Genomic DNA, 19,660 nt, shown 5'->3' with positions numbered 1-19,660 from the left:
CTCGATGATGTCACAGCTAAGCTGGCAGGAGCCTGCTATTTCAGTGTTATGGATGCCAGATCAGGCTACTGGGCTATTAAGCTCACAGAAGAGTCATCTAAACTGACTACCTTCAACACTGTGTTTGGGCGATACAGGTTCCTCCGCTTACCTTTTGGAATCATATCAGCCCAAGACGAGTTTCAACGGAGAGTCGACGAGACCTACGAGGGTCTGCAAGGAGTCACAGCCATAGTGGATGACATCCTGATTTTTGCAAAGACTAAAGAGGAACACGACAAGAACCTCCATGCAATGCTACAGCGCTCCAGAGAGCGAGGAGTGAAACTCAACCCAGAGAAGAGCATTATCTGTGCCACAGAAGTCAGCTATTTTGGGCACCTCATCACCAAAGATGGAATCAAGCCTGACCCAGCCAAGGTCAGAGCTGTGAGAGACATGGAACCACCTAAAGACAAAGGTGAACTCGAAACAATACTTGGCACAATTAACTATCTGTCAAAGTTTTCCCCTAGGCTAGCAGAAACCAACGCTCCTCTGCGTCAACTAATGAAGAGCACAAGTGAATTTATATGGGACGCACAGCATGATGCCGCATTCAGGAAAATAAAAGAGCTGATCACACGGGAACCAGGACCAGTTCTCACGTTTTATGACCCCAGCAAGGAGCTCAGACTCCAAGTCGATGCATCAAAATATGGGCTCGGTGCTGTTTTACTGCAAGAAGGAAAACCCATAGCCTATGCATCCAAATCACTCAGTGACAGTGAAGTGAACTATGCCCAGATTGAGAAAGAGCTATACGCCATCTTGTTCGGATGCAAGCGCTTCCATCAGTATGTCTATGGCCGCCACACCATTGTGGAAAGCGACCACAAGCCCCTTGAGTCCATTATGAAGAAACCGCTTGCAGCAGCGCCCCCGAGGCTACAGAGGATGATTCTCCAGCTGCAGCGATATGACTTCTCCATCGTACACAGACCAGGCAAGGACATTCCTGTCGCAGACACCCTCTCCAGGAAGTCACTGTCTGACCAAGATGACAGTCTCAGGGAAGGCATGGACATGCAGGTGCACACAGTGTACAGCAACTTACCTGTCAGTGACACAAAGCTGAAGGAAATCAGAGCTGAGACTGAGAAAGACGCACAGCTCGTGCTGCTGAAAGAAACGATCAAGTCAGGCTGGCCTGAGAAGAGGCCAATGTGTCCTCAGAGCATTGCAGAATATTGGAATCACAGGGCTGAACTTTCCGTGATGAACGACATCATATTCAAGGGGGAAAAAATCATCATCCCTACGCTACTGCGCACAGAAATGTTATCCCGGATACATTCAGGTCACATGGGCATGGAGAAATGTAAACTGAGAGCCCGTGACATTTTATTCTGGCCTGGGATGAACAAGCAGATAGAGGAGATGGTTGGAAAATGCCCCACATGTCTCACATACAGACCGTCTAACACCAGAGAGCCCATGACGTCTCATCAGATCCCAGACAGGCCATGGCAAGCAGTGGCTACAGACCTGTTCACTTGGAACAACGATAACTACATCGTCACAGTAGACTATTACAGTCGATACTTCGAGTTGGACAAACTACACAGCACAACGGCCCCCACCGTGATCCGCAAGCTGAAAGCAGCCTTCTCCAGGCATGGTGTGCCTCAGACCGTCGTTTCGGATGGTGGTCCTCAGTATAGCTGCAAGGAATTCGACACGTTTGCCAAAGAATGGGAGTTTACACATATCACCACCAGCCCATACTATCCTCGCAGCAATGGCCTTGCTGAGAAAGCCGTGCACATTGCCAAGTCACTCATGGAGAAAGCTAAAGTGGATAAAAGAGACCCCTACCTCAGTCTCCTTGAATACCGTAACACACCTGTGGACAACTTCAAATCACCAGCCCAGCTGTTAATGAGCCGTCGCCTGCGCTCCATCCTACCCAACACCCACAAACAGCTGCAACCAGAGGTAGTCAACCACGGTGATGTCTACACCAGGAGAATTCAACAACAGCAGCATCAGAAGAAGTACTACGACCGATCAGCCCGCCCGATGACTACACTGCAGCCAGGACAAAACATCCGTCTCCAGGAGCATGGTCGTTGGAAACCAGCAGTCGTCATCAAGCCAGCTGACACAGATCGATCCTACCACGTACGTACTACAGAAGGACAGGAGTACCGACGAAACAGACTCCATCTTCTGGACACTAATGAGGTACACAGCGATGAGGTGAGCTCATATGAACAGTATACTGCACCACCTGCCCCACAGGCAACCGGTGACACCACACCTCCCGCTGTGACTGACATTACACCACCCACCAACGTAACTGTCCCATATCAGACAAGATCTGGACGAACCGTCAAACCCAGAAGTGTTATGGACTTGTAGGTAAAGCTACACAAGGACTGAGTTTCATGACATAGTTGAACCTGTAAAATGTCATTTTGGATTTACACTGAGTTACGTTGATTATTGATATATACTGTTTTGCCACGTTCATAAGTATTACGAAGCATGCAGAAGAAAAACACTGAAGCTTGGAATGTATGTTTCTGTTCATTGCATTAAGGAATCTGTCTTCTAATAGCTGAAATTGAACATTTATTACACGGGTTACATTACGTATTTCAAAGTATTGCATGGTACAATTCTGTATAGAATATGTTTGTTTATCTCGTTATTAGGCATTTTAACCAGTAATATACTGCGCCATTTTTCAAAAGAAAGGGGATGTAATATTCTCAGGGAATATCTTATATATGCTGTAGTGCCGCCCAGAGGCATTTGTTGAAAGTCGTCACCCGGTAACAAGGGGTGTGTCTATCGGCTAGAGTTAAAAAGACAATCTGGAGTACCCGTATGTATTCGCGAAGTGGAAATAAAAGTTAAGCCCGCACGTCGTCCTGCTTTTTATTATTGTACATATTGTGCAATACAAGACAGCGTCATCGTCGGATTTTCTGGCTTGACGCAGAAGAAAAACGCGGACGCAACTTTTTCCACCCAGTCTTTTCCTCCTCTTTGCGCGGACAAGAAGAGGCGCTCCGAAAGGTAAGCAGCTGCAGCTGACGGCGCAGACGGTGATGGTTGAGGGAGGCTGATGATGCCTCCTCCTGTCTCCACCGGTGGAAGAGCTCAAGCAGAGATCACCCGGACGCGGCGCCGCACTTGTCACCAGGACAATGGAAATATTCATTTTAGCAATTAACGGGCGCGGGAAAGTGTCGGACTGAAAGTCTGCACAGTCTGCAGGTGAGCCTCCCGCTTATTCATTTCCAGCCAACAAGATTTACTTATGATAAAGAAATCTGCTGTTTTAAAACTTTGTTTGGATGTGTTGTATGCGTGCGCTTGCGGTGATTTAGATTCCTAGTGTCCTTCTGCGGCGCTTAAACTGTTCAGACTGTGACTATAAAAGCTTAATACTAGGTGACAGTCCCCCCGCAGCCTGTGAGAGCTGCATGAAGGTTCGCTTGGGGTATCAGCGTGTGCGTGCGCGCCCGCGCGTGTGTGAGAGGGGGGAGATGATGGATAGATGGTTGGTTGGCTGGTTGTGTACAGTCTAATGCATTTCATTAGAACCCCTCTAATTACATCTGGAAAATGGCTTAATTTATTTCGTTTTAATCTCAAATCAAACAAGATTGTTGAACCAAGGGACACTCATCTTTGTGCCTCTTGCTGTTGCTGTGTGTGTATATCACAGCATCCTGACGCAGGGATTACTGTGTCCATTTCTTAACAAACACAAGCTACTCGCTCATCTTTGGGAGTTGAAAAATGATTTGCAAAGTGCCCCAAAAAACAAAAAAATGATAAGAATGTCTTTACAGCAATAATACACTCACCACAGAAATGCCATGTGCTGGTGTGTTTGTCCTCTGTGCTTGGTTATTTATTTAGAAAGTGTCATGTTGCCATGAGTGAATAATGGCTTCACCCTGTGCGACGACTACTGATACTGAAATACTGAAACTCTCTTCCAGGTGAAATGCCGCTGCCTTTTCCAGGGATGAATTCAATTTGAGTCCTCCCTTAAGTAAATGAATAATTAAGCGGCCTCAAAGGAATAATTGCAGCCTTTATAAAAGTCATCAAATTTTCATTTGCCAATTTTGAAAGAGTGTGTGCGAGACATGGGGGACGAAAACATCAGCCGCACGGTCCCTGAAGCAGAGCTCCAGATGGGCAAGTTGGACCAGTACGTGGAGCACTACGATACGGATTACGGCATCCACCCTGACGAGATCCCGGACACCACGCAGGGCCAGGCCTTCTACGTGGCCACCATCGTCATCGGCGCCGTGCTTGTCTGCATCATGCTCGTTTGCGGGCTGGGAAACTTCATATTCATCGCCACTTTGACGCGCTACAAAAAGCTCCGAAATCTCACCAACCTGCTGATAGCCAACCTGGCCATCTCTGACTTCATCGTGGCGGTGGTGTGCTGCCCGTTCCTAATGGACTACTATGTGGTGAAGCAGCTCTCCTGGGACCATGGATTGGTGCTGTGTGCTTCTGTCAACTACCTCCGGACTGTGTCGCTCTACGTGTCCACCAATGCGTTGCTGGCCATTGCAGTTGACAGGTGAGTGCGTTTTGTCATATCTCTGAGCGTTCAAATCAATAAAACTGGTATTTTCTCATCCCTTTTATTTGGCTCTTATCTGCTTGCATCAGAGAGATCCATCCCAGAGCTGCTCTGTATTTCTTGGTTAGTACTGTTGGCTCTTAGCATGGTTCTCGGTTTGATTCCGGAGCTCACAGCCTGGTCATATGGAGTTTGTGTTTTTGCTGATTTTCTTCCATTGTGCCCAAGATTAGAATGAATGGAGACAAACACTGCCCCCCGGTATGAACACTGTGTCTGCCTGTGACGGACCAGTGACCTTTCTATGTCATATTCCTGCTTCCCAACAGGTAACCCCACCAGCGTACCCCTCTCTACCCGGACCTAAGAGTAATTCTGAAAAAAAAAAAAGTCTCATAAAGGGGGACATGATGACTAACACCAGGAAGTGTTGTTGTAGGCGAAAGGGGAGCAACCTTGCTGACTGTTTGCATTACTGTTGGCCCAGATTGCCAGAATCTCTTTTTCTCTTCCAGTGAAAGATGTTTCATTTTGGTCTTGCCCGATAAAATTTCACTTTTTTCCCCCTTAGTCTCTTCTGAGTATTGTGCTGTTCATGCACAGTGTTTCAGACATTCTCCTGCTGAACATGTGAAGTTAGAACAATGGAAAGATCTGGATTAAATGAAAAGAAAAGGTCCCTGGTTCAACCCCGGGTTTCAGCATCTTATTAAGGGTTTTGTTTGCCTTGGCTTGCCTCACATAGTCCCAATATTGGAATTTTCTGCTTGAAAAAGAAATACTGTACCTTAAGCTTGGAAAAAAATGGTTACTCTAAAGTCACTCTTAGCTTCTGCATGAATGGATGCTTGACCCTCCCTCATCGGGCATGAAGCATTAATGATGCCCCATAAGGGACCTTTGCATTCCTCAGGTTCCCCCATTTTGACGTGATTTGTATTTTTGACATTTTACGTGGAAAAAAGCTTAAAATCATTACTGTTACACCGTGTTTTTTCTACCTATCCCAAAATCAAATTGAAAAAGGTACAGTATCATCAAACTATTTAACATTTCGTTCCTGTTAAATAGTTTTGAAAATAAATGCATTTGGAGGTTACTCTTCTCGCTAACCGTCACCAACCAGGTCCACCCTTTGGTAGAAATTATGGATTTCCAATAAGGGTATTGGTTTTAAGCTGATCAAATAGCTGCTCCTGGTTGCCTGTGCTGATAAGATTACTGATGATTTGTTCACATGTTTGGACAGAAAGAAAGGATCATATGTACTGTAGTCATGAGACCACACTACTGAGTAAAGAGGGACAATTAGTCCCCAGTAAAGGTATTGGGCAGAGGAAAGAGAACCATGCTGGTGTGGGAAGAGTGTGAACATCATATTAAGAAGCTCTTAAGCCTGGGATTGAACCAAGACCCTTTTTGCTGAAAGGCTTTAGATTACACAGCCTTAAGTAGCTCAAAAGCCATAAAAATGACCCCTGAATGAATCATTCAGGTCACTGAATAATAAAAGGCTGTATAATGAACTTTAATCTTCTCTGGGTGACTGAGAAATATTTGTTGAAGCTACTGACAACAGCAGTCTGTGCTACACATTCTGGTTTCACTGTGCTGCCATGTTTTTGTTTTTCCAGGTACATGGCTATAGTCCACCCTCTGAGGCCACGGATGAAGTTCCAAACGGCCTATTGCCTAATAACAGGAGTCTGGATCTTTCCAATCCTGCTATCGATTCCCTCGGCCTACTTTGCCTCTGTGACCAAGTACCCTAATGGCGGCAATTCTGAGGCCACTCCCAAAGTGTTCTGTGCACAGATCTGGCCTGTAGACCAGCAGGCCTACTACCAGTCCTACTTCCTGTTTGTTTTTGCGATGGAGTTCGTCGCTCCTGTGATTGTCATGGCAATGTGCTACGTGAGAATTTCCCGTGAGCTCTGGTTCAAGAGCGTCCCGGGATTCCAGACGGAGCAGATCAGAAAGAGGTTGCGTTGTCGCCGGAAGACGGTAATGGTCCTGATCGGCATCTTAACAGCGTACATCCTGTGCTGGGCACCGTACTACGGCTTCGCCATCCTGCGAGACTTCCATCCGACGATCATCTCCCGAGAAAAGAATTCGCTGGTGGCCTTCTACATCATCGAGTGCATTGCCATGAGCAACAGCATGATCAACACTTTGTGTTTTGTCAGTGTTAAGAACAATACGGTGAAGCACTTGAAGAAGATTGTGCTGGTGCGCTGGCGGTCGACGTACACCCTCAACAAGACCATAGATGAGCTGGACATGAAGACGTCCTCTATCCCCATAACGGAGGAGATTGAATGCATTCAGCTGCGGTAAACCTGCAATTTAACATTATTATTTAAGATTTAAACCATCAGCAAGGTAGCATTCCACCCATTTCCTGCTAACTGCGACATATGTGTAATTAGGAGTCTTTCCCAGCAATCACCAGGAGAGAGGCAGGAATACGACCCATTTGGCGGCAGTTCCTGATGACAGGGTTTCTCCCGGCGGCTTTTCTGGATGTAAGGAGCTTTCCACTGATTATGCTCTGCTCCAACTGAAGTAATGATGCACTGCTGCAGCCGAAGCATCACAAAATGACGCAGATACTACGGGACATACATCAACCTTTTGATTAATGTCTCATTATTTGATGATTTGTGGTGAGAAAGGCTTCCTCTCATTAAGCACTGGGGTTGGGATTAGGATTGACCAGTAAGGCATCAAAAGTGTCCCAAATTGTGTACTTTGAAATCATTGAGTGACACGTTGGTGTTTAAACGGGCAGGATAGTATGGATTTATGGAAAGCAGTTGACTTTAATTCTTTGGAATATATTTGGACTGAAGCCTAGACCACCAGGAAAGGTAAAATTAAACCAACGTCTCCACCAGATGCACCAGAAGCCACCGCAGCTGGGGGGTAATCTGCAGTAATTACACCCAATATTTGGCTTTCCATAGTAAACAGTCACGTCAGTGCTGCAGCAAGTCTGTTAGCAAATAATGAATCCATCTTATTTTATATAAAATACCTTACAGTGACAGTATACATGATAAATAATTAAAATAACAGAACATAAATCGTGTCAAAAAACAGTCATCTTGTAAATAAATGATCCACTCCTCAGATGTTCTGCAGAAAATTGCTGCTGCAACTGCAGACACGTGCACCACAGACCACAATTGTGTTGCATACATGACCACTCAGAGTCCCATCTTGTGAATATTCAGAATACCAGATGCGATGCCTAAACATGTGTTTGCATGTACAGTTCTTCAATGGAGATTTGGCAAGAATGTGCTTGTTTTGCATACTGTGACTATACTGTGATTTTGTAAAGTGTCGTGATTTGTGTTGATGTACAAATGGAAGAAATCCAACGAAAAACTACTGAGTTTTAATAATCACTGACTATCTGCCGTCTCTAATCTTCGTGTAGACAGTATCTGTTGCTAAGTGTTGATATTGAAATCCGGTGACATATTCTGTTTTCTCTGACCTCTGTCTGTTTCTGTGTGTTGTTAATAAATATTGTGAAAACTGGAAAATTGTGGTTTTGCTTTCTGGAATCACTTACACCAGGTCTCCGATTCCGAACCGAGTGGTTTGCTAATAAAGTGAACAAAAACAAAAATACGTGTTATACCTGCAAATGTATTCCTCAGTTTTTACTGCAGCGGGAGCTGCTCTGACGCTGAGAAGATGTTGTACATTCGCCACAAAGTCACCTAACGATTGCCATTTATACAAACCCACGGCGGGAGTTATGATGTAATCATTTTATGATAATTTTCTCTGCCAGCTCTCAGTGTTCCGCTCAACAGGACCATCTCAAAGGTTATAAAAGCCCACAGTCACATCGGCCTTAATTCAGAGGTTTCTTCAGGAAAATGTTATGACGGTAATAACTGTCAGGAGGCCAGAGGGACACGTTCCGTACCGTCATGATTATGTAAAATCTAAAGGTGAGCCTGAAGTGAGGTTGCTTTATGTCGACTGTAAATGGAAATACCTCATGTTTTTGGTGGATATTGTGCTCTGTGTTTCGATCTAAACCACCAAATTTATGGAAACTCAAATCCCTGAAAGGGTTAGGGTTATCTTGGTTTAATTATCACAGTAGCACTCCTATATATCACCGTCATTAGAAGTTATGAATCAGTATCATCTGTTGGAGTCAAATCCTAAAATAAATACTCCATCTGAGGACAGAGCATGATGGTGGCAGGCCGAAGGTAGAACCCTGAGGGACTCCATGTTAGTTGGTGTAAATTATGATGGCAGTACTGTTCTTACTACTGCAGCTTTAAAGTTCCATTGATATTCTATTGTTCAGATCCAAATCTCTGTCATTTGGTCATGTTTGTTAGTTGTTTCTCAGTCAAAAGGTAAATTCAAAGTGGAAGAACTTTCCAGAACAGCTGCTTCCTTTTACAGGGATCCAGTGAGTTAAAACAAAGGCCAAACAGGAAGTATAAGCTACCCATCCTTTGGTGCTTTTGCCTTTACATCAGCTGTTTGTGACCACACCGAAATTAAATTAATGTTGCAGTTGAAGACAGAAACCTTATTTTCATTAATGCAGTTCTGATTTTAATGTCATCAACCAACTCAATTAAACTGACTAGACAGAAGTGTTTTCCCCCCTTATCTATCCATAATTAGAGTAATGCATCAAGAGGTGATGCTGTACATGCAGTACAAGTGTGATTCATATTCTTCCTGCTGGCCAATTTTAATAGTCCATTTGAAAATATTAAATGATTAAATATAAACAAATTAAAAGAATGCTGGAACACAGAAGCACAGACTATACAATATTTTAGTTCAACCTGGTCCAAAAGTGAGAATATTTGGGTTTTTTGGCACTTTTTCTTTCTTTTTTTAATCACTGTGGAGAGATCAGAGAGTGTCATTCGTTTCCATTATGAAAGTCATTATGAAAGTCCATTATGAAAGTCAGTATAGACTGTTGTTGATTTAATTGACTTTAGATAAACTCGCAGCAGTGGGGTAAAACGACCATTCATATTCTGATTCATGCACATACGTTAAGGGGGTGCAGATCAGTTATGAATATCTGAGTGGTTGTTTCGGACACATTTTCTTTAAGCTGCTCTTCTCCTGAACACCACTTTGCACGCTGTGCATCACCTTTATTGTCTTATCTGCAGCTCAGTCATGTTTCCTGTGGTTTTCCCATTAGGCCCCGGTTAAGTGCGATGATGGCGTGTGAAGATTAGCGCCTGGTATGCTAATGTTCTCATAGACCATTGTTTAATGTTGGGAAATGCTTGATTTGCCACTGCCAAGGGCCATGCTTATTGTCCCCATTACTCTATGTCCTCTAGCTCCCGTGGGTGGGTTATAAGTGTCAGTTAAGGCTTGATTGTTTGCCACAATTTAATCACCTGAAAATGCTACAATTAGGTCAATGAAATGGACCTTGATCGATCGATCTAGGTCCATAGATAGATCTATCTATCTATCTAGCTGTCTGTCTGTCTGTCTGTCTGTCTGTCTGTCTGCCTGCCTGCCTGCCTGCCTGCCTGCCTGCCTATCTATCTATCTATCTATCTATCTATCTATCTATCTATCTATCTATCTATCTATCTATCTATCTATCTATCTATCTATCTATCTATCTATCTATCTATCTATCTATCTATCTATCTATCTATCTATCTATCTATCTATCTATCTATCTATCTATCTATCTATCTATCTATCTATCTAATGATAAGTCCTCCAGGAGGCCTATGGAGGGTGTACACCCAGATGATGTCATTGTTTATTCATTTTGACGACATGGCCAGATTACAAAAAGTCAATTTATTGCTATTGCAGCTAAGAGTAAACACATCGTTTTGGTCACGGTGGAAACAGGCTGGGGACATTGTTCTTTTCAAGATATTTTTTTAATGTTATGATTTCATAAAATATCTCTGTGACATTAACAAAAAGCTGTTGGTCATGTTCAGCGTCTCCCCTCTAAAAAGCGCCTGGCGGAGGCTGGACATTAATCCCGTCCTTACAGAGATCAAACGGTTTGTCGGAGACAAGCCTTCCCTTAAATGGTTGACCCGTTTGACTCTCAAGGCAAGTGGATCCAACCGGGTGACGCTGTCCAGGAAAGTCTGGCTGATTTGAACACATCATCTCTTCTTTGTTAAATATGCAGACATGTGGCTGTGCTAGCAAGAAAAATACACCCACGCCGTATGTCTTCTGTTGGAATATGACTCTTTACACAACTTTACAACACACACACCAGTACAAAAACACACACCATTAACCTATAGATTTAAAAGTCTGCATTGTATGGGAGGGTTTTCTCTGGCGTTATCTCTTTTATTTTGACAGTTTCTCTTCACATTAGGGCCAAACTCACCCCTGAGCCGGACCTTGACTTTGGCAGAGCGCTGCCAGGATCAATGTGTAAGATTTAAGACGAAAAACTGGGCTGAAACTCTGGCAGGAGTGAAATATAATATTCCTGACTGTGTTTTCATCAGTATCTTGTCACCTCAAACCAAGAATGTTTCATGATTATGAGCCTTTTATGCCTGCTGACGGAGTGGCTCCCAAGTCCCTGGACCTTGAAGTCCTGCAGTTATCGATTTAGAGGCAAAATGATTGAGGTGTTTTTTTTTTTTTATCCCACGCTAACAGATTTTGGACAGTGAGAAAATATAATGACTTTGTTGTATATTTTACAGGCTTTATGTATGCTGAGTCCTGTCATCATCCTTCAGCAGGTAAATATGATATAACCCCCCCCACCCCCCACCCCCACCCACCCAAATAAATCCATACGAAAACAGCAAAGCTGAATTTGAGATTAAGCTGAGAACCATATGACAGCGACAATTCCTCCAGCTGTCCACAACACGAGATTTTGCTCCACCGTTTCTGTAGGAAATAGAGACAGGGATAGATGGTGATTTCCAGGGTCGGTGCGATAATGACTCTTTGACTTCACTTTGGGGCTGTTACGGCCACATCTCCCAGGTAGCGCTTGTGTTTGTGCACTCCCCCAGTCTTTTATGTGGACAGCTTCGCAGGCAGGCGGCATCCTGTGACAGCAAATCATTGACGGGTCATGAATAATGATGTGGTCTATGGGTTACACTGAGCGGGGAACAATGCGATCGATACCCCTCCTTTAGCAGCTCTGAGGAACAATTGCCAGAGATCTCTGTCCCGTCTGCAAATGGTGTGATGATGACAATGAAAGAGATGATGCTGTTGATGATTTTAACAAAAACGAATGGGGCTGCAGGATATGCGTTGTGGGGATTGATCCGACCACTTGTTGCACACGTGTTCCACCCCTCAGACATAGTTTCCAACCCCTTTACCTTCTCCTTCGAGGGTTCCTGATCCTTCCACTGAGCTCTACCCCGTCACACCATCAGAAGTGTTACCTCTCATAAACTCCACCAGCATCTCCTCCGCATCCCAGAATGCAGACCCACCAGGGCACAGACCTGTCCTGTCGCTTAATAATTAATAAATCCCCAACTCAATTTGCGCTTCTGTTGCGTCCTCACGTAGAAAAGTCCGCGGGAATGTACGAGGCGGCGTGAGGTGAGTGTTGATGTCCTGACCGACATCCGCCGCCGCTTGTGTTGTCAGAGCACGTCAGGATTACTCTTGGATGACAGACAAACTGTTTCATGGATCTCCGGATAAAATTAGCATTACTCCGAGACAGGTGTCATCTCAATCTCAGCTTCAGAAGATTTAATGACTTGAGACTGTGAATGAGCTTCCCGACCTTTATGAATGAAATGCTCGCTGCAATCCGTGAAAACCACAGGAAAAAGGTAAAATCTGTGCAAATTATTACTCAGTTCTTTCGTTATTTTCGGTATAAGGCTGTGTAGTTTTTCATTTTTAGTTTAACGCATTTCTTTGTTTTTTAAAAAAAAAAAATCAATCTTTTTGTAGAAATGTTTACATTCTTCACACCGCACATATTTGTTTACTCTTTAGCACTTATTCTAGCTTTTCCAGTAGCAAATAGTTACAAATATTAATGACCATTTTATGTCCTATACATAAGCCAACGTAGCAACATAAAACCCAGCGAGATGTCTGTATGTCTGGAATGTTCTTTAACTTCTTTAAATGTGGACCATTTCTTCAAATCAGTGATTTTTCGTAACGGAGGCGAGCAGGACCTTCAGTCGTCTTTTGTCCTCACCTCTCCTGGAAATGTGCATAATGATAAAGTCTGAAAGACCTACAGAGACTGAGACCATAACATATCTGATACGCTTATACTCACCTTCTCCTTCATAAGAGCACTTTTCACACTCCTCTTCTTGCTGAATGTTATTGAAGGAGAACATGTTCTCCATCAGAGTGCTAAACACGCCGTTATCATTACGCATTAAAGCCAAGAGACGAGCCCGTCTGTCTGCTGAATTTACTCACTGTTTTCTGCTTTATGTTAGAGGTTTGGAAGAGAATCCTGCTCCCTACTTCATGGTGATCATGATGAACAGTTTCAAGATGATCGCACCTCTGATTTACTGTGGAAAACATTGGACCAAGTTATGAGATTTAAAGTTCACGGTCTCATGTACATAAAACAGGCCCCATAAGGACAGTTTGAAATATTTTCACTACGTTGCGTCTAAATATTTTAATTAAATGCATTCTGGATGTATAGTTGCGATAATGGTGGCGTTCTAATTTAAAGTGAAGGCCAGGTATTTTGCGTTGATATACAGCGCTCCCTTCTGTTCAAAAATAGAACTGCATGCAAGCGAACAAAGAATACTTTTTTTTATCACTGAAAATTTGTCACATCAGTATACTCACCTTTCGTATTGGACTTGATCAGAAAGTGAAAATGCATTAAAGCATTTGACCAGCCTCTTAGGTACAACAATGATAACATTTAATGAGGTTGTTCTCGTTTTGGCATAGTTTCAAGGTTATTGTTGAAAGGTAAAAACCACAAGGTAAAAGTGAAAGTTTAAAGAAAACTAGCAGAAATATCCGCACGTCGTTAATTATGCAGAGCGAGTCCACACACTGTCATGACAAATTAAGGTCATTCTAGAGTAGCTGCTTTTTGTCCCATTAGCAGAGCCTGATCTGGTCCCTGAATGCAGCACAGCTGCCTTTGGTGACAACAGGCTGACTCACCAAGGCCGTGCACGTGGTTACGCTCAGTGAAGTCAGTCATTTCTGTCACTGATAATATTCTCCACTTGGAACCGCAGTCTGACAGCAAAGTGTGAAGTGTCACGGGAACAGGGCGTCGCTGCCTGGTTTCAAGCATCTCTGACCCTTCCAAGCCAAGTAAAGTCCGGACTATTGGTCTTAAGGACAGCGTCTTTTCTCCAGTCTGACATTAACTTTCCTGCTCATTCGGCAAATTAGAGCCATTCAAAATGTTGTTTTGACTTTATAGTTACAAACAGGCCAGTATTATATCGTTGTAAAGACTTGAATGTTTCTCAGACGGGTGAAAATTCTTTCATGTGTTTATATCAAAGCATGAAAGAATTTAGAATCACAATATTCATTCAACATTCAACTTTTTCTTTATACAGGAAGCACTTTAAGTTACAACCTCATTAAAATATTAACAATAAATATCAGAACTTTAACATAATTTTCTACATTTATTGTTCTGTTAATATTAACATAAAAAAATCAATGCTCAGAATTTGTATAAATAAAGAAATAACACCTTGTTTGCTGGAAATTGACTATTTCCTGCTGTGGTAGAGTACTGGGTAACTTGCTGTTCATGTAACTGCTTTAAAGGTTTCACTGAGGGTTTTTGCCTCCTATTTGCCACATTTTGCCACCACCTGCACTGCTTTGATCCAGTCCTTCCTCTCTTCGGCCGTGGCGGCCTGCAGGAAGTAATGAACCTCATCGGAAGTGATGATCTCAAAGAAGTTGCCGTCAGCACCGTGTTTTTTGGCTGAAAATGAGAAATAAAAGAGCAGATGAGCTAAAGGAAAACCAAATGAAAGTCAGTGAGAGTAATCCAGGAGAACTTTCCCGTCCGCATTGTAACGGTAGGGGGATAATGCCCGGCTTACCGTCGGGCACGAAATCCACAGCTGTGACCACAGAACCACGGAGGGGGATGGAGCCCAGAGGATCATCGTCATTCTGATGAGAAAGGAAGGAGAGCTGAGAACTGAGAAGGTCTGATGTTCCTGCTCTCGCCTGGACCGGCTGGCGTTACCTTTGAAGGGTCATAGTAATGCATGAATGCGGGGTCGTCCCTCAGTATGAACTTCCGTACCTTCCAGTTTTTTATCCTGTGACCCTGTAATGAACAAAGTCTGTGAGGGCCTCAAGGTCGGGAAAGTCAGGGCCACATGGTAAAGTGTGACCTTTAAGCAGGAATATTCACCTGTTTGAGCAAACAGCCCTGTTTCACAATGTTTCCTCTGAATTCTTCCTTCACCAGCACGTCATCATCGCTTGAGTAACCTTCACAGAAGAATCCACTATCGGCCTGACACACACACACACACACACACACACACACACACACACACACACACACACACACACACACACACACACACACACACACACAGTCAGAGCTGAGAGGATGGTGGTTTGTGACCAAAGTTTTGTGTCACCAAATGCCTCTCTGACAAGTTTCCACAGCAGTAGTTTTGGTTTCTCATCGACTTACAAAGTAATACAGAGCATTTGTTTCATCTAAAAAGGTCGACTGCTCCCCGCCCCCGGCACCGTCCTTTGACAGGTCGCCTGCGGGCAGCAGGAAACCCTCGTTCATGAGGCCCGTCGCCAGCATCAGGGCCTCAGGCTGATTTCTCGCTTTCCCCTTCTCGACAAGCCACTCGACCACTGTTGCACCTGCACGGAGACAGGGAAGGAGACCAGGTGTTACGCAACAGCAGGGAAGAAGACGGCGTCTTTGGGTGTCACTGGAACCAAGTCAACAGCACCGGTGAAGCAGTGGTTGAAGACGCGTTTCTCCTGCTCTAGCACCAACTCTCTGACTCCATCGTCCTGGTCCTTCATCAGGCTGTAGAGCTCACTGCAAAACACAAGGCAGAGGACGGAACCTCCTGAGTCCTGCAGTTTCCTGCCAATGTGAGAGCCACAGGAAGTATCTGGGTGGGTACTGTAACAACCTTGCATACCCTGATATATTTATAGAGGAGAGTGATGACGCAATTAAGATAGCTTCACACTACAGTTACCCAAAAGCCAGACCGCTGAACTTCCACCAGTTGTGGATAAATAAAGTTCAGAAGTCATTTCAGTGATAAAAAAAGGGTATTGCACCAACTCTCAGTTAAAATACAGAACTGCCACTGTTCCCCTGCTTTTGTTTCACTGGAACTTTGGATGATTTTGCGGAACATACCACAGGTTGACGGTTTCTGGGAGGCGGATAGAGCGCCGTGTGGACTTCCTGGCAAACTTTTTGCCCCCTTGGATGCAGGTGAGGGCCCTTTTTATGTCTTTGACCCAAAGTTCTCTCTCCTCCACGTGAGAAGCTTGGAAGAAGTGATCGTGCTTCTTGTCCGTGGTAATCTTGAACACCAACTAAGAGAAGAATTATCAGCCAGTGACTTTGCTGCACCTCCACAAACCACCAACAGCTCAAGTGCGGCCGTTCTATTTCAGTGGTGTTCACTTGAGCTGTGGAATCATTAAGGTCGAAACTGCTGCTGCCTGGTTAGCGTTGGAGGTTAACGAACCTTCTGCTCGCTCACATTAGCAATGGAGCTAGTGTGAAAACACAAGGCTGGAGAGTTGTTCAGCTGTGTGATGAGGACATGACAGGAGGGGACTAGAGAAAGGTTAAGAATCACATGACCTCCAGCACTGACCAACTATGGCATCCATCCATATTCCTCTCTGTGTTTGCCGCCACTAGTTAATTTAGATTTTCTGTATCCTGGATGGGTATAATCATATTTTCTGCTTACCAGCCTCTTCCCAAAGTCCTGGCAGGGGCTCAGGAGTGTGGCTCCTTTCAGTGGAATCATTCCTTTAGGCGACCGGTCTGTTTTCTTCTTGTAGAATTCCACCGCATCTTCCGATAACACGACCCACACTGGCTTCCAGGTGTTTAGTACAGTGCCCTGAGGATCAGAAACAGGGGTCAGGAATGTTGCTTGACAGTTTAGCAAAAATGTTATGAACATTGCCCCCCCCCCAGATCCGGATGGGTGCTGTGGTGTGATATCTTCTGCCCTGTCCATGAGTGATCCACACACAGGGTTCTTCTCCTCCAAAACATTTCTCACTGGGTTGACAGCAGGAAATATGTCTTTCCGCATGCTATAAAAGCACACGATCCATCTCTGCTGTGGACTCGCTGCGGCATCACTTTCACTACCCACACAGTTGTGGGTAGTGAAAGAGTCCTTTATTTTCTCTTATTCCTGTTCTCCATTTTCTGAAATACTTAGATCAGGACAGAATAAAATGCAAGAAATCTGCCTGGTGCGTCATAGAAATCACCCCCTTTGTGCAACTCCTCTCCAAAGCACTTTGAGCTTCATGTTTTTTGGGAATTGTCAGCTTCATTTGGTTCCATGTTATTCCATATAAACTTAATGATTCCTTAAATTGGCTATTTTCAAGATGGCATCCACAACAAGCTCTGGGTGAGGCCCACAAATTATTATTACATAAATTACACACAAGAACACTAGATTTAATTGCACCACCCTCCACGATTTTGGCTTAATGTAACAACTGCACCCATTGATCTGGGAAGAATAGCATCGTATTTCTCATGCCCATAAACCCAATAACAAGAATCATCATCGGTGCTATAAACTAGCATCAGAAGCAGAATATCTCCCTTGATTTTGAACCAATATTAATATTATTAATAACTAGAAATGAGTGTTTTATTTTTACTCAGAACCTGTTCAATCATGAAACATATTGAAGAATATTTTAACAGTAACTTGCTGTAACTTACTCACATGTTTATTGTTTACTGTCAGAATATAGGAACGATGACCTCATCCAAACCACCTCTGTCCCATCTGTTAATCAATCTACAAATCAATAATCAACCAACTCAAATAAATCAACCTAATGCAGCCCCAGATTTACATTAAGTGGGAGGTAATACTCTTTATAGTTATGTCTTTGGTTGTCAAAGTACATCAAACAACCAGGTTCTTCCTGGTTTTGGATGCTTTTGTGTGTCACTGCTGGGAGTCACGGCGAGTTTGATGATCTCACAGTATTTTTAGCTTGAGATTCGGACAGAAACAGGAACTGGAGAACCCGTGTCGGTGATGCCCAGCTGGGGCCCATCAGACCGCGGCTCGTCTCCAGATAGGTGGATAGCGACTCCGACTCCCTCCTCCAACTGTCGCCTGGATGCCCTTCTGTTGCCTGGCCGTTATTGCAGACGTTTGCTCCTTCCTGTCTCTGCTGAAACTGCTACGTCCTCCACCCAGCGTCCACTGGGAGACACTTTACCCTCCGCTCAGCCTGCTGACCAGCACTACACTGAACTTAATTACGCCCAACCACCAGTGCTTCTTCTACAGGAATGAAATACAGTTCTCTGAAGTACTGCCCTTTGTTTTGTGTTTTGGGACTGTATCTGTAATGTACCAGGGAATGCTGGGATACCTGTGATGTGTGTTATGTTATTGGTAGTCGAGTAATGCGCCGTGTCTGCCGGCTGTGTGTTATTAGACCAACACACCACAAGTTCTGCAACTATTGTTGCAAATGTGTGACCCAATGTTTTCTGCAGTGTGTACCCGACTGCTTCAGCCCAATCACCGCATATATGACTAAAACCCACTAAAGCTTGTCAAAGAGGTGGACATGACTTAATCAGAAGCGTTTGGTCTCTTACCTTCTTCACCAGGTATCCTTCTCGGATCTCTTGTGGCTCCATGTCCCTCTGCTCTGCTGCTGTCAGGACTTCTGCCTGTTTTCAGACACTTCACTCAATGTTTCCTATTTAAAACTCCACCCACCTACACACACACACACACGCAAACACACACACACACACACACGCACACACACATACACACACACACACACACGCAAACACACACACGCACACACAGCACACACACACACACGCAAACACACTGACACACACAGCACACACACACAGGAAGTTGAGTCTGAGAGTGTGTCAAAATCATCAGCGGTCAAGTCACTTCCCCTTTGTGTCACTGACAGAAGCTTCCTGAATTCCATTATTATCATTTCAGTATGGTACGCTTGCTCATCTACATTGTCAGTAGGGTTTCTGCTGGTAGAACTATTGTAGAAATTTGCACAGATCGGCTAAAAATCACACGGTGGAGTGCACGTGGAGCCAGATCAGAAGAAAAGGGATTCATGAGCGGCGGGTTGAGGCGTTCCCTTCCTTTGGCAGATCTTTTTCTTAAAACTTGACACAGATTCAGACTCTTCTCCTTTCTGAAGGAAACGCCAGCAGTTAACCATCCATCTTCTGTCACTTTCCCTCAGCGGGGTTGTTGGGGGGGGGGGGCTGGAGAGGTGGGTTACACCCTGGACATCCATTTGCACCTAATGCCAATTTAGGATCACTATCTTTTTATTCAAGGGGAATTTTGGCAACACTGTTTATACTGACTGAGTCAGACAGCGTTAAAAGGAGGAACCTGGATGCAGGAGGGGTGCAGGAGGGGTGCAGGAGGGGGGCAGGAGGGGGCGGCGCAGCGTGCAGGGGAGTGGACCAGAGCAGGCAGGCAGGTCAGTGCAGGTTACAGTCTTTGATCAGTTCTAATTGGAGCAGCTGGAGCAAAACAAAAGCGAAAATGGCGACTTAAGCTGAAGGTTTATTTCCAGACCGTGTGAAAAACAAAGAAGAATCTCAATTTGGCTTTCTGTGAAAAGTGTGAATCGAATCTTTTTTTTTTTGCATCCTTCATTCGTTCTTCTTCATCTAAGCGTCTGTTTTGGGTGGCATAGGTGGCTCCTCAGCTACTCTGAGACGTGCTGCTGGAGTCTTCTCAGACTAAAACATGTGTCACTCTGTGCCTGTTCACACAAATTTTC

The 19,660-nt window shown here is 44.3% G+C and overlaps 2 protein-coding genes across 4 annotated transcripts; one reads left to right on the top strand and one right to left on the bottom strand.

The window, feature by feature from the left end:
• Window positions 1-2,963: 2,963 nt before the first annotated feature.
• prokr1b (prokineticin receptor 1b) lies at window positions 2,964-8,155 on the top strand. Its single transcript, XM_003963992.2, has 4 exons — window positions 2,964-3,267; window positions 4,002-4,603; window positions 6,241-6,942; window positions 7,039-8,155. Exons 2-4 carry the CDS (start codon window positions 4,152-4,154, stop codon window positions 7,100-7,102), a joined length of 1,218 nt encoding a protein of 405 aa, XP_003964041.2. The 5' UTR covers window positions 2,964-3,267; window positions 4,002-4,151; the 3' UTR covers window positions 7,103-8,155.
• Window positions 8,156-12,544: 4,389 nt separating this feature from the next.
• Window positions 12,545-18,629, bottom strand: plek (pleckstrin). 3 transcript variants are annotated; one of them, XR_003888342.1, is made up of 10 exons: window positions 18,477-18,629; window positions 16,570-16,725; window positions 16,002-16,183; window positions 15,577-15,716; window positions 15,300-15,484; window positions 15,009-15,113; window positions 14,838-14,921; window positions 14,689-14,761; window positions 12,909-14,567; window positions 12,545-12,829 (listed from the first exon to the last, which is right to left on the bottom strand). XR_003888342.1 is itself a non-coding variant. In XM_029835667.1 (9 exons), exons 1-9 carry the CDS (start codon window positions 18,516-18,518, stop codon window positions 14,428-14,430), a joined length of 1,107 nt encoding a protein of 368 aa, XP_029691527.1. In that variant the 5' UTR covers window positions 18,519-18,629; the 3' UTR covers window positions 12,545-14,427. The 3 variants fall into 3 exon arrangements, 2 of the variants coding, with proteins under 2 accessions (XP_029691527.1, XP_003964013.1); XM_029835667.1 differs by having other exon boundaries at window positions 12,545-14,567; XM_003963964.3 differs by having other exon boundaries at window positions 12,545-14,567; window positions 15,577-15,668.
• Between the last annotated feature and the right edge of the window lie 1,031 nt (window positions 18,630-19,660).

Source organism: Takifugu rubripes, chromosome 4 (assembly GCF_901000725.2).
Source record: "Takifugu rubripes chromosome 4, fTakRub1.2, whole genome shotgun sequence".
NCBI lineage: Eukaryota > Metazoa > Chordata > Actinopteri > Tetraodontiformes > Tetraodontidae > Takifugu > Takifugu rubripes.
Note: the sequence above shows the minus strand (reverse complement) of the source record. Positions and strands in the feature narration are given on the sequence as shown.

What these genes read in the sequence shown, in the direction of transcription:
- prokr1b (XM_003963992.2), top strand. Translation starts at nt 4,152, where the DNA reads ATGGGGGACGAAAACATCAGCCGCACGGTCCCTGAAGCAGAGCTCCAG. An exon ending in CTGGCCATTGCAGTTGACAG is followed by an intron (nt 4,604 to 6,240) that starts GTGAGTGCGTTT and finishes TTGTTTTTCCAG; the next exon opens with GTACATGGCTATAGTCCACC. An exon ending in ATTGAATGCATTCAGCTGCG is followed by an intron (nt 6,943 to 7,038) that starts GTAAACCTGCAA and finishes ATGTGTAATTAG; the next exon opens with GAGTCTTTCCCAGCAATCAC.
- plek (XM_029835667.1), bottom strand. Translation starts at nt 18,518, where the DNA reads ATGGAGCCACAAGAGATCCGAGAAGGATACCTGGTGAAGAAG. An exon ending in AAGGATACCTGGTGAAGAAG is followed by an intron (nt 16,726 to 18,476) that starts GTAAGAGACCAA and finishes TCTGATCCTCAG; the next exon opens with GGCACTGTACTAAACACCTG. An exon ending in TGTGGATTTCGTGCCCGACG is followed by an intron (nt 14,568 to 14,688) that starts GTAAGCCGGGCA and finishes TCTCATTTTCAG; the next exon opens with CCAAAAAACACGGTGCTGAC.